Source organism: Bactrocera dorsalis, chromosome 4, assembly GCF_023373825.1.
Source record: "Bactrocera dorsalis isolate Fly_Bdor chromosome 4, ASM2337382v1, whole genome shotgun sequence".
Taxonomy (NCBI): Eukaryota; Metazoa; Arthropoda; class Insecta; order Diptera; family Tephritidae; genus Bactrocera; species Bactrocera dorsalis.
Genome location: NC_064306.1, coordinates 64630399 through 64644407, shown reverse-complemented (window position 1 = coordinate 64644407; position 14009 = coordinate 64630399). Strand labels below are relative to the sequence as shown.

General features: G+C 39.3%; 3 protein-coding genes across 7 annotated transcripts in view; 1 reads left to right on the top strand and 2 right to left on the bottom strand.

Moving 5' to 3' along the window:
* Window positions 1-14009, top strand: part of LOC105225182 (mucin-5AC) — a 41942-nt gene that overhangs the window by 3063 nt on the left and 24870 nt on the right. The gene's annotated exons all lie outside the window — the stretch shown is intronic.
* On the bottom strand, window positions 369-13689 carry LOC125775310 (uncharacterized). 4 transcript variants are annotated; one of them, XM_049456428.1, is made up of 4 exons: window positions 13359-13689; window positions 1685-1819; window positions 831-1038; window positions 369-755 (listed from the first exon to the last, which is right to left on the bottom strand). In XM_049456428.1, exons 1-4 carry the CDS (start codon window positions 13617-13619, stop codon window positions 433-435), a joined length of 927 nt encoding a protein of 308 aa, XP_049312385.1. In that variant the 5' UTR covers window positions 13620-13689; the 3' UTR covers window positions 369-432. The 4 variants fall into 4 exon arrangements, with proteins under 4 accessions (XP_049312385.1, XP_049312384.1, XP_049312383.1 ...); XM_049456427.1 differs by lacking the exon at window positions 13359-13689 and adding an exon at window positions 1999-2324; XM_049456426.1 differs by lacking the exons at window positions 369-755; window positions 831-1038; window positions 1685-1819 and adding exons at window positions 11698-12084; window positions 12157-12364; window positions 13037-13171 and having other exon boundaries at window positions 13359-13683.
* Window positions 5495-8347, bottom strand: LOC125778469 (uncharacterized). Of its 2 annotated transcripts, XM_049456432.1 has the most exons (4): window positions 8012-8344; window positions 7681-7815; window positions 5935-6142; window positions 5495-5879 (listed from the first exon to the last, which is right to left on the bottom strand). In XM_049456432.1, the coding sequence occupies exons 1-4, from the start codon at window positions 8270-8272 to the stop codon at window positions 5557-5559; spliced, it is 927 nt and encodes a 308-aa protein (XP_049312389.1). In that variant the 5' UTR covers window positions 8273-8344; the 3' UTR covers window positions 5495-5556. The 2 variants fall into 2 exon arrangements, with proteins under 2 accessions (XP_049312389.1, XP_049312390.1); XM_049456433.1 differs by lacking the exon at window positions 7681-7815 and having other exon boundaries at window positions 8012-8347.

The following is a 14009-nucleotide window of genomic DNA, read 5'->3' as shown; positions in this document are numbered from 1 at the left end:
TTTCATTCATTTGTAGGATATGACCTAGCCAGCATAGCAGCTGTCGCTAAATTCGCTGAACTATGTCAATGTCGTTGAAATATCTCGTACCTTTCCATCGACTACGGTATTCGCCGTTGAAAATGCGCAAAGAACCCTAAGTCTTCCGCTGAATCTCTCCCTCGAAAACTCGTAACGCCAACTCATCAGATGTTGTTATTGTCATGAGAAGAGAGAACTTTATTCCTCAATTTCCTTCGAAGTTATGACTGTCAACCGTGACGTGAGAGTCAAGTCGCGAGTGCGACGATAATTAGATCGAGTTTCAAAGATTTTTAATTTGTTGAATTTGTCCCTACCTAGGAGAGCAGTATAACTTACAAACTGTATAGGAAACATGTATTTAAAATCTTTATTCAGAAGTAGCACACGATGTACGAGCAAAATAGATTCTTATGCTTTTCTACTTATATTTGCATATAACTCTATAAAATCGGCTATGCTATCCGCATAAAAATGAGGCTGATTCTCCGCACTTGCTTGCCACATTTCCTCTATGGGTGTGCAGCCGCTCAATACAAGCAAGGTTTGGAAGCCACAATTCAGACCGAAAGGTATATCGACATCCAGAGAATCGCCAACAAACAGACAACGTTTGGGATCGTCCAATTTATAGACGTCCTTCAAAATTTCACCAAGCAAAACAGCCGGTTTGCCAACTATTGTCGCCTCTCGTCCCGTTAAACGCTTAAGAATGAGGTAGAAGTCGTGAATAGCTAAAAACAAACGTTAAATCGCCAAATCAAGTGTCTTATATTTGTACATATATGTTTCGTGTGTGCGAAACGCACCTGGAAGGAATGGACCTTTCCCCAGCCTAAATGTCGGATCTGGAGCTCCAAAAAGAAAATCACAATCACTGTCTGCTAGATATCGCGTGGCCGCTGTCATTTGCACATAATTTATATCGAGGTTGACGTCAAACAAAACAGCGCCCATTTTTTGTTTCGGTTCCGTGATTTCTTCCAAATTGGAAAGTCGAACGCCTTCTTTGACGTCCTTAGGGAATGAAAAAGAATTGTAAGTGATACAAATTAACACAACAATTTAAAAAGTCTCAGAATTTTTATGAAAAATATAGTTCAGGTGAGAATATCTCAGTGAAGACTGTTTAGAAATAGAATTTTATGAAACTCATTACATCTACATACATACATATATAGTTGTGTGATTTCGAAAGCTTATGAGCAACTAATTTTGGTAATAAATTTATACGAGATCTTGGAGTAAGTCTGTTCGTTTCCGAAAAATGTATTGCGTCACTCAAAACCACTAAAGTCTAAAAAAAATCGGTTAGTTTGTAGTTTTCTATATAAATTTGAGAAAATATATAGGAAATTAAAGAACTCTCTAATAACAACCTTTTTGGAATTTTCTTGAATCAGGATGTAGAAGGAGATAACAGAGTCCTAATTTGAGTACAAGAATCTGAATGTCTTGTGAATGGAGTAGACGAACTTCGGGCACATGCCTTCTATATCCTACACATGTATTTTCACTCTTCAAAGATTATATTTTCGGAATCTAGTAATGAGTTTCAGAGGGAGAAAGGTTTTATATACGTTCCCAGTGCCAAAATTATTTGTTCATCCATAGGGGCTATAACGGTGAGTGTTATTTTATACTTGGTTCAGTTATTACCTACCAAAGTCCTCACATCTACGCCTCCACGACGAAGCACATCATTACCATCGGCGCTACATGTTGAGAAAACCGGCTGCTTTATATCGTGCTTCTTTATATAGTACAACATGGACTTAGCTGGATGCATAATGTGGTTCTAGTTGAAGGAAATAAACAAACAAATTTATTAGATTTTGCACATATCCAAGAAACAAGTTCTTCAACTAGATCACTCTCTTTTCTACACTTGTTCGAACTCCTTGACAGGTGTTTATTATCCGCGTGTCTCATAAACAAATACAGAAACCACATACAACCAAAAAAAGTACGTTTTACCGCTTGAACATCCTTCACTCCGATCCTGGTGAACTTATTCACATACTCTTCCTCTCGCCGCTGACTGTTATTGGATACAAAATACACTCGCTTGCCATCATCCTTCAGCGCATTCACCGCTTCACCCGTCCTAGGCAGCGGGAACGAAAACATCCACATAACACCGTCACAATCACACAACACTACATCGAAGGAGTTGACGAACTCCTTCTGCTCCTTAGCAGAGAGCTTCAAAATATGCGGTACTTTGCGAGCAGACATAATCGTGGGACGATCCACCAGTAGTCTTGTCTGGCTCAAACACTTTCACAACTAAACTATTCTTCGCACAGTTCTATTTATTTATATACGAATGCATTTGCCGCACGTGGCTTTATAAATATTTATTTTACATGATTATGCACTTTTATCTTTTATTAGAACAGCATTATAAATAAAGACTACTTCACAAAAATATTATATATTACTCTAAAGAGTCTCAAGATCAAATTAGACCCGTAATTGTCTACTATTCGACGCTGACAGTAGTGCAGTGTCATCCGCATAGGCTGCCGTAATTGTAAAGTTAAAGTTATTCACTGGGGGGTCAGCCGTAAAGAGAATGTATGACTTTAGCAACAGGTAGTAAGGCGTCGGTAGTTTTCCCTTTAATTTATGTATTAGGTATACGTGTCAGTCCTCGTCAAACGCTTAATGGATAGCAAGGAAAACTGCAGGATAGTATTTACAAATTTCCGTGGCATCCGTTAGAAAGTGTTACACTCGGTCGCTTTGCTCAATTGTGTCAAGAAACTTTCTGAAGCTAAACTTGTGATATGGGGTGATTTGCCCCTCCTCCAGCAAAGGCAAAAGTCTGCCCCATTCTTTCAAATATTTTCGAATTTATTACCTGTATGCTAATCGGTCGATATGAATTGACCTGATTCCTCGATTTACCAGATCTTGGTATCAAATTTATCTCAGCACATTTATGAGCATACGATTAAAGAGCTTGACGATCATGATGATTGCGTTTCCTGGAAGCGCTTTTGGCTTCTGCATTAATTCTGTCATAACCTGGTAATTGATTATGACTTCTGCAATTCCGGAATCCTTACTGAACTCGTTCGGAATGAAAGTATTTTGGAGATGTCAGGCAAACTCATTAGCTTTTTGCATTACTTTCCATTACCAAAGACCGCTGCTGTTGATAATTGGTGGTCGTCTGAATATCGGCCTTCAGTGATAATTGTTTGTCGCGAGCACGTGTTTTTGGTTGGTACAAAAGAGGGTCGAGAACGCGTTGACGACGAACCACGTCCAGGACGACCATCAACAACAACTGATAATCAACAATTCAAAAAAATTAAGGAATTGGTGCTTGAGAAACGACAATTAACAGTCAGTGATCTTACTGACATCGTTGGATTATTAAAAGGATTAGTAAAAACCATTTTGAAAGGTAATTTGCACCTAAGAAAAAGTAAAGCACGATTGATTCTAAAATTACTCAATTTGTTAAAAAACAGCGTCGCATCAGGGTCTGTGAAAGAAAGTTTTCCGTCTACCAGGATGTCATGAAACGTATTATTATTGTCGACGAGACTTGGATACATGCTTATGACTCGGAAATATATGATCAATCGGACGAAAATCGTGGCGAAGGTGAGCCAAACCCGGGAAAGACGTCAAAGCAGGTCAAAAATCAAGGTTATGTTGACAGTTTTCTTCGATGATCGGGGTGTGATGTGTTCCGAATTCAATCGCTAGACATAGTGAAGATTATTCCGGAAAATTGATATAAAAATAGTTCACTTATGCAAAAAGTGCTAATATTATTATTATTATTTGGGAAAACACGTGAACTAGTATTATGCAATGTACTGCTCATCTGAAGCTGTAACATTTTCCCATTCCTTGTCGGAAAATAATGAATCAAGCCAATTTGATACCCTGTCCTGTTGTGAACTATATTCCAGTGAGCGCGTTCCGCATCGACCCCAACAAATGTAAGTCAGAAGGGCCAAGGTATGTGGTATATGGCATTCAATTTCCGTGCTTTTGCATATATCCTGCTGCTTTTAAACGTTCTTAAATGGGAACTCCCAAAGATCTTCTTATCTTTGTAACAATATTTATCAAGTAATACTTCCTTTCTTCATACTTTTTTGCCTTGTAAATCAAAATCCACATCTTGAAACCACTTTTGGCACGTTTAGCACGAGCTGGAGCATGTTCACCGTCAGCTTCCACCAAAATACGATGACTTTCTAATTGATATAACGCATGTTCGGATTATTGGAATGAAATATTATATTAATCAAGTTATGCCATCAAGCTGCACGAATATCGTTATAGATCCAATATTTTGGGTAGTCGAAAAAGTATTTTCGTATTTCTAATCAAACTTCAACTTATTTTTTTTATATTTATAATGAACTTTAATGAACCAAATGTGTACGATTTTCGTCGACCACTTTTTGCCATTTTTCCGCTAGAGACATTATTTCGTCAGTACAAAAATTTTCTGGCTTCTCGGCGAAAAACGACGACAAGTAATTTTCACAGGCTTCTTTTGAAGCCAACTTTACCCCAGGGAGTTCTGCATTGACCGAAATAAATGGTACTCCGATGGTACAAGGTCAGGGCTATATGGTGGATGCATCAAAATTTTCCAGCCAAGCTCTACCAGTTTTTGTCGAGTCATCAAAGGTGTGTGTGGTCTAGCGCTGTCCTGATGGAAGACGAAGCCCTTTCTGTTGATCAGTTGTGGCCGTTTTTTTCGATTGCTTGCTTCAATCTCATCAGTGGTTGACAGTAAAATGTAGAAACAATCGTTCGACCAGGCTGCAGCAGCTCATAGTGGATGATTCCTTTCCCATCCCACCAAACCCTCAGCATAACCTTTCAAGGCGTCAATGTTGGCTTTGCGATCATTTGTTGAGTTTCACCACGCTTGGACCATGATCTTTTTGGCACATTATTGTCGCATTTGATCCACTTTTCATTTCCTGTAACCATTCGTTTCAGAAATGGTTCGCTTTCATTTCGTATCAGCAAAGAGTCGCAGATGTTAATTTGGTTCATTAAATTTTTCACAGACAATTCATGTGATACCTAAACATCGCGCTTCTTTTTGTAGCGAGCCTTTTTTAAATGGTTCAAAACTGTTTGATGATGAATGTTAAGTTCCTTAGTGATCTCATGGCTGCTTATATGACAGTACTGTTTAACCTTTTCCATAATTTCATCGACTTTGTCAACGATAGGGCGACCAGAGCGAGGTGCCTCTTTCACATCGAAATTTCCAGAACGGAAGCGAGCGAATCATTGTTGTACTCGTACTACATATACGAACTGATACAGCATCGTCTCCGTAAATTTCACAAATTTCATTGGTGGCTTGCGTGGCATTCTTCGTTTTTTTTTTTAAATGTCATAATAAAGCGAATTTCTTCATTATTTTCACTCATCTTTGAACAGATATAACAGAATAACTTATAAACTATATAGGAAATTTGCACTTACAATTCAATTTAATTCAGAAGGAACACATAGTACATACAAAAAAATAGAGTCTTAAGTATTTTTACTTATATTAGCATATAATTCTATAAAATCGGCTATGCTATCCGCATAAAAATGAGGCTGATTCTCCGCACTTGCTTGCCACATTTCCTCTATATGTGCACCGCCGCTCAAAACGAGCAAGGTTTGAAAGCCACAATTCAGACCGAAGCGCACATCGTGCGTGAGAGAATCGCCCACAAAGAGACAACGCTTGGGATCGGCCAATTTATAGACGTCCTTCAAAATTTCACCAAGCAAAACCGCCGGTTTGCTTACGATTGTCGGCTCGCGTCCTGAGAACCGCTTAATTGTGTCGAGGAAATCGCAAAATCCTAAAGACAAATATAAAAAATCGGTGTGATATGCGATTGTGGTTGCGAAACATACCTGGTAAGGTTAGATCTTTCGACATCGGTAATAACCAATCTGTACCACCGGCAATAAACTGGCAATCCTTGTCTGCTAGATATCTTGTGGCCGCTGCTATTTGCGCATAAGTCAGATTCAAATTGATATCATACAAAACAGCGCCCATTTTTTGTTCCGGTCTTGTGATTTTGTCCAAAGTGGCGATTTCAACGTCTTCCTTAGTGACCTTAAATAATGAAAAAAAGTCGAAGGTTATACAAATTATGACAATAAAGTCAAAAAGTCTCAAAATTTGTATTCTCTCAAATAGATGTAAGGCAAGAATACGTCAGGGGAGGGCCTCATAGATGTAAGTGGTGGTTTAATATTATGAAACTCATTAAATCTATACATTTATGTGGCTTCACAGGAGGCTCTCAAATATGTATCTTTGAAAAAATAAACCTTAAATTCTTATGGAAAAGTAGTTATTATGCATTCTTTGAATGCTTTAATAAAATATTCTCTGATAATACTCTTCTTAGTGACTACTTGTTTCATAAAGCTTCTACAGGGCTTGTCCAGGAAGGAATAGGACTTACTCGATTTAAAAGAATTTATTGAATCAACCATTACAATTCTTTAAAAACTTTCAAAATTGGTTTCTTGTGCGTCGATGCAGCGCTTTCAGCGCGATTTCCAAGCATTGCAGGCGTCACGGAAGGCATTCTCCAGAATAGCCTTGAAAGCCGGGTTGCTGCTTGAATCCCCTCTGTCATCCCAAAATACCTGCCTTTCATCGACCTTTTCAGGGCAAGAAACCAAAAAAGTCCGGGAGGCCACATCTGGAGTGTAATGCGTCTGCGGAAGCGTTGGGATGTCGGCGTTGGTTAGGTATCTGTTCACAAGAAAGGCGGTGTGAGCCGGGGCGTTGTCGCGGTGCAGCTTCCAATCTTTCTAAAGAAGTTCTGAGGGTTTTCAAGCACCATATTCTTCACTTTTGTAATACGAGTATTTTCATCAGTTGAAAAGGTCGAAGGCCGTCCAGAAAGAGACATGTCTTCTATGGTCTCTCGACCTTCATTGAAGGCTTTATACCACTCGTAGCCTTATGTTTTCGATAAAACTGAATCACCGTAAGCCTTCTTCACTATTCGCAACGATTCCACACACAAAATTTGGTTAGAAATACAAAATTTCAGACAAATTCTTCTTCAATATTTTTATCCATTGTAAAAATCGCAACGTACTACTGAGGAGTGCCGACTTAAGCAGCTGTTGTAAACAAACTGATTGACATATCGCGCTCGTATAGACACTTTTCTATATATGTATGTACCTACTTATGTATATAATAATGACGAATATAGCCTAGCGCCATTGATATTTCATTGTCATTACATGGCATTTTCCACTCTGAAATAACTGTCTATATGTATGTACGTATGTATGTTAAATATGTGCAATGGCAGCTTTACATCTTCTTCTACTTTTTTATTGGCGTAGGCACCGCTTATGCTGTTATTTACTCAATTTTGTGTAATGCTGAAGAGAGCCCTATTAGTAGTGTTTACATCTTGATTAAGTGGCGGTAAAAGTGCGGTAAGACAAATCTCTATCAAATGCCGGAAATTTAAAAAAAAGACGAAACAACTAAAGATATACAATTCTTCGGTACTTAGCAAGTAGGTCGACCTTTCTTCTTTATCAACATGAATTGTGATTGTTAGCCAAAGAATGACAGTAAGAGGTCAGTTCCTTGGAATGAATATTTATAATACATACCAAAGTCCTCACGTCTACGCCTCCACGACGAATCGTTTCATTACCGTGTGCACTGCATAATGAGAAAACCGGCTGCTTTATATTGTGCTTCTTTATATAGTACAACATGGACTTAGCTGGATGCATAATGTGGCTCTAGTTGAAGGAAATAAACAAACAAATTTATTAGCCAAAATCTGCACATATCCAAGAAACAAGTTCTTCAACTAGATCACTCTCTTTTCTACACTTCTTCGAACTCCTTGACAGGTGTTTATTATCCGCGCCGGAGAACGATATGTCTCACACAAAAATACAGAAACCACACACAACCAAAAACAGCGCGATTTACCGCTTGAAAATCCTTCACTCCGATCCTGGTGAACTTATTCACATACTCTTCCTCTGGCCGCTCACTATTATTGGACACAAAATACACTCGCTTGCCATCATCCTTCAGCGCATTCGCCGCTTCACCCGTCCTAGGCAGCGGAGACGTAGCCATCCACATAACACCATCACAATCACACATCACCACATCGAAGGAGTTGACGAACTCCTTCTGCTCCTCAGCCGAGAGCTTCAAAATATGCGGTACTTTGCGAGCAGACATAATCGTGCGACGATCCACCAGTAGTCTTGTCTGTCTCAAACACTTTCACAACTAAACTATTCTTCGCACAGTTCTATTTATTTATATACGAATGCATTTGCCGCACGTGGCTTTATAAATATTTGTTTTACATGGTTATGCACTCCTATCTTTTATTAGAACAACATTATAAATAAAGACTACTTCACACAAATATTATATATTATACATATGATATTGTAGAGTCTCAAGATCAAATTAGACCCGTAATTGTCTACTATTCGACGCTGACAGTAGTGCAGTGTCATCCGCATAGGCTGCGTAATTGTGAAGTTAAAGTTAATCACTGGGGGGTCAGCCGTAAAGAGAATATATGACTTTACCAACAGGTAGTAAGGCGTCGATAGTTTTCCCTTTAACTTATGTATTAGGTCTACGTGCCAGACCTCGTCAAACGCTTGGCGGTTAGCAAGGAAACCTGCGGAATAAATTATTTATCTGAACCCCAACTGGTGGTCCGGAGTGAGTTGTCTCTTCTTCAGCAGAGGCAAAAGTTTGCGCAAAACCATTCTTTCAAATATTTTCGAAATTATAATCTGTAAACTAATCGGTCGAAAGGAATTGACCTGTTTCCCCGATTTACCGGACTTTCGAGTCAAATTTATCATAGCATATTTCCACTGAGCATATAGCAGAGTCTGAACATATGATTAAAGAGCTTGACGATCATGTTGATTGTTTCTCCTTGAAGCGCTTTTGAGGGCTACTGCATTAATACTGAAGATTTTTTTTTTTCAACGCTTTCATCTTCTCATGTATTTCTTCAGAGTTTCTATCAATCATTCGTCTAACAAGCATGTAAAAATTTCTTCTGTTCAAATTGCCAAACTGTCAACAAGGAATACTATTCGAGTGTTCGTAAAAACAGACCAGAATTATGGGTGGCAACTCTTGATTTTTTTTCACTATAATGCACCGTTTGCACTGATTGGACCTTATCAGTGTGGCTTTAGGCCTGGAAAATCAACAACCGACCAGACATACACCATGCGCCAAATCTTGGAAAAGACCCTTAAAATGACAATCGACACACACCTTTCAAAGCTGCTATTGGCAGCATGAAAAGGAGCTGCCTTTATGCCGCGGTGTCTGAATTTGGTATCCCCGCAAAACTAATACGACTGTATAAACTGACGTTGAGCAATACCAAAAGTGCCGTCAGGATTGGTAAGGACCCCTTCGAGCCGTTCGATACCAAACGAGGTATGAGACAATCTCGTGCGACGTTTTCAATCTGCTGCTGGAAAAAATAATTCGAGCTGCATAGCCTAATCGAGCAGGTACAATCTTCCATAAAAGTGTATCGCTGCTGGCGTATGCCGATGATATTGATATCAGAGTGGATAAAGAAGCAAATCAAATGGGTCTGGCAGTGAACTTGGGCAAGCCGAAATATGTATCTCCTGTCATCAAAAAAACAGTCGTCGCACTCGCGACTAGTCTGCCACATCACTGTTGAAAGTCATAACTTCGAAGTTTTAGATAACTTCGTGTGGCTTGGAACCAATATTAATACAAACAACAATGTCAGACTTGAAATCCAGAGCAGAATAACTCTTTCCAACAGGTGCAGCTGTGGACTGAGTAGGCACTCGAGAAATAAAGTCCTCTCTCGACAAACAAAAACCAAGCTCAATAAGTCACTCATTATTCCCGTCCTGCTATATGGTGCAGAATCATGGACGATGACAACATCTGATGAGTCGACGTTACGAGTTTTCGAGAGAAATGTTCTGCGGAAGATTTATGGTCCTTTGCGCGTTGATCACAGCGAATATCGCATTCGATGCAACGATGAGCTGTAAGAGATATACGACGCCATTGACATATTTCAACGAATCAAGAGACAGCAGCTGCGCTGCTCTGAAAGTATTCAACGCAATACCCGACGGGGGAAGCAGAGAAAGTGGAAGACCTCAACTCTGTGGAAAGACCAGGTGGAGAGGGAGCTGGCTTCACTTGGAATTCCCAATTGGCCCCACCTTGCAAAATGAAAAAATGACTAGCGCGCTGTTGTTAACTCAGCTATCACCGCCTAAACGGAGTCTACCCCAATAAAGAAGAAAAAGATAATGCACCGTCGCATACTGCATTGATTCTTCTCAAACTCAAACGATCGCTCTGGCGAAACCGTTTTCAGTGAATTGAAGACATTAAACGTGAACGCTACGCTATTCCAGAAATTGATTTTAACAACTTTTTCGGGGATTGGAAAAAACTTTGGCACAAGTGTATTGGTGACAAGGGCGATTACTTTGAGGGGGACGATATAGATTTTAAAGAAAAAATTAAAAAGATTTTAAAATAATGAGCAAAGTCTTATTATATTTTGCTTATCGTAGTAACCGAGGTGCCGCTATTATACTTCAGTAAGCTGGCGGGAGACGGATTAACGAAGACTTAATATAAATTCAATATTTATATAGGGCTTAATATCCCCCAATCGGCCCCAAAAATGGTAGTCAGAAGGGTCAAGGTCTGGCCTATAAGGCGGGTGAGGCAAAACTTTCCAGCCGCTGTTTTTCAAATAGTTTTTAACCAGTCTTGCAACATGAGGCCGAGCGTTGTCATGATGGGAAATTATTGTCACGTGTCTAGACGCGGATTCCAGGCGTCTTTCGGCAATTGCTCGCTTCAGTTTGGTTAGCTGTTGTCGGTAGGGTTCCATTAATAATTTCGCACTGTTTTATGAGCTCATAATATAGCACGTTCTTCTGATCACACCAAATATAGAGCATTATTGCCGTTGCCGTTGATTTGGCTGATGGGTCAGATTTCATATGATTTTTGCGTCAAGGGTTCACCAATAACAATCCGATGCAAAAACGTCTTTTTTGTAGCATTCTAGAAGCATTTCTGACAACGGTTCTATCGGTTCGATCTGAGATTCATTGGTGGATAAAATGTGCCGAGTTTTGTGAAAATACCTTAGCAAGCAATAAAGTTTTCCACGAGGGTACTGCGTCGAAAATCGTCAGAACTGGAGTGTTTTCATTAATTTGTAGGATATGACCTAGCCAGCGTAGCCACTGTCTCATAATTCAATGAACTATGTCCAAGGCGTCGTATATCTCGTACAGCTCATAGTTCCATCGACTGCGGTATTCGCCGTTGAAAATGCGCAAAGAACCATAAGTCTTCCGCTGAATCTCTCCCTCGAAAACTCGTAACGCCTACTCATCAGATGTTGTTATTGTCCATGCCTTTGCTCCATATAGCAGGACGGGGTATGATGAATGACTTTTCGAATTTGGACTTTGTTCGTCGAGAGAGGACTTTATTCCTCAATTTCCTTCGAAGTTATGACTATCAACCGTGACGTGAGAGTCAAGTCGCGAATGCGCCGATAATTGGATCGATACCTAGAAAATAACTTACAAACTATATAGGAAAGATGTATTTAAAATCTTTATTCAGAAGCACCACACGATATACGAACAAAATAGATTCTTATGCTTTTTTACTTATATTTGCATATAACTCTATAAAATCTGCTATGCCATCCGCATAAAAATGAGGCTGATCCTCCGCATTTGCTTGCCACATTTCCTCTATGGGTGTGCAGCCGCTCAATACAAGCAAGGTTTGGAAGCCACAATTCAGACCGAAAGGTATATCGACCGCCAGAGAATCGCCAACAAACAGACAACGTTTGGGATTGTCCAATTTATAGATGTCCTTCAAAATTTCTCCAAGCAAAACCGACGGTTTGCCAACTATTGTCGCCTCTCGTCCCGTTAAACGCTTAAGAATGAGGTAGAAGTCGTTGCAAACTAAAAACAAACATTAAATCGGCAAAATTAAGTGTCTTATATTTGTATATATTTCGTGTGTGCGAAACGGACTTGGAAGCATTACCCCTGTCCCCAGCCTAAATCTCGGATCTGGAGCTCCCAAAAGAAAATCACAATCTTTGTCTGCTAGATATCGCGTGGCCGCTGTCATTTGCACGTAATTTAAATTGCTGTTGATGTCAAATAAAACAGCGCCCATTTTTTGTTCCGGTTCCGTGATTTCTTCCAAATTGGAAAGTCGAACGCCTTCTTTGACGTCCTTAAGGAATGAAAAAGAATTGTAAGTGATACAAATTAGCACAACAATTTAAAAAGTCTCAGAATTTTTATGAAAAATATAGTTCAGGTGAGAATATCTCAGTGAAGACTGTTTAGAAATAGAATTTTATGAAACTCATTACATCTACATACATACATATATAGTTGTGTGATTTCGAAAGCTTATGAGCAACTAATTTTGGTAATAAATTTATACGAGGTCTTGTAGTAAGTCTGTTCGTTTCAAGGTAACAGCTGTTAAAAATAACAACTCCGAAAAATGTATTGCGTCACTCAAAACCACAAGTCTAAAACAACCGGTTAGTTTGTAGTTTTCTATATAAATTTGAGAAAATATATAGGAAATTAAAGAACTCTCTAATAACAACCTTTTTGGAATTTTCTTGAATCAGGATGTAGAAGGAGATAACAGAGAACTAATTTGAGTACAAGAATCTGAATGTCTTGTGAATGGAGTAGACGAACTTCGGGCACATGCCTCCTATATCCTACACATGTATTTTAACTCTTCAAAGATCATATTTTCGGAATTTAGTAATGAGTTTCAGAGGGAGAAAGGTTTTATATACGTTCCCAGTGCCAAAATTATTTGTTCATCCATAGGGGCTATAACGGTGAGTGTTATTTTATACTTGGTTCAGTTATTACCTACCAAAGTCCTCACATCTACGCCTCCACGACGAAGCACATCATTACCATCGGCGCTACATGTTGAGAAAACCGGCTGCTTTATATTGTGCTTCTTTATATAGTACAACATGGACTTAGCTGGATGCATAATGTGGTTCTAGTTGAAGGAAATAAACAAACAAATTTATTATTTTGCACATATCCAAGAAACAAGTTCTTCAACTAGATCACTCTCTTTTCTACACTTGTTCGAACTCCTTGACAGGTGTTTATTATCCGCGCCGGAGGCCAATGTATCTCATACACAAATACAAACACACACAACCAAAACCAGTGCGTTTTACCGCTTGAAAATCCTTCACTCCGATCCTGATGAACTTATTCACGTACTCTTCCTCTGGCCGCTCACTGTTATTGGACACAAAGAACACCTGCTTGCCATCGTCCTTCAGCGCATTCACCGCTTCACCCGTCCTAGGCAGCGGAGACGAAGCCATCCACATAACACCGTCGCAATCACACAACACTACATCGAAGGAGTTGACGAACTCCTTCTGCTCCTTAGCCGAGAGCTTCAAAATATGCGGTACTTTGCGGGCAGACATAATCGTGGCACGATCCACTAGCAGTCTTGTCTGGCTCAAACACTTTCACAACTAAACTATTCTTCCCACAGTTCTATTTATTTATATACGAATGCATTTGCCGCACGTGGCTTTATAAATATTTATTTTACATGGTTATGCACTCTTATCTTTTATTAGAACAGCATTATAAATAAAGACTACTTCACAAATATGTTATATATTACTCTAAAGAGTCTCAAGATCAAATTAGACCCGTAATTGTCTACTATTCGACGCTGACAGTAGTGCAGTGTCATCCGCATAGGCTGCGTAATTCTGAAGTTAAAGTTAATCACTGGGGGGTCAGCCGTAAAGAGAATATATGACTTTACCAACAGGTAGTAAGGCGTCGGTAGTTTTCCCTTTAAT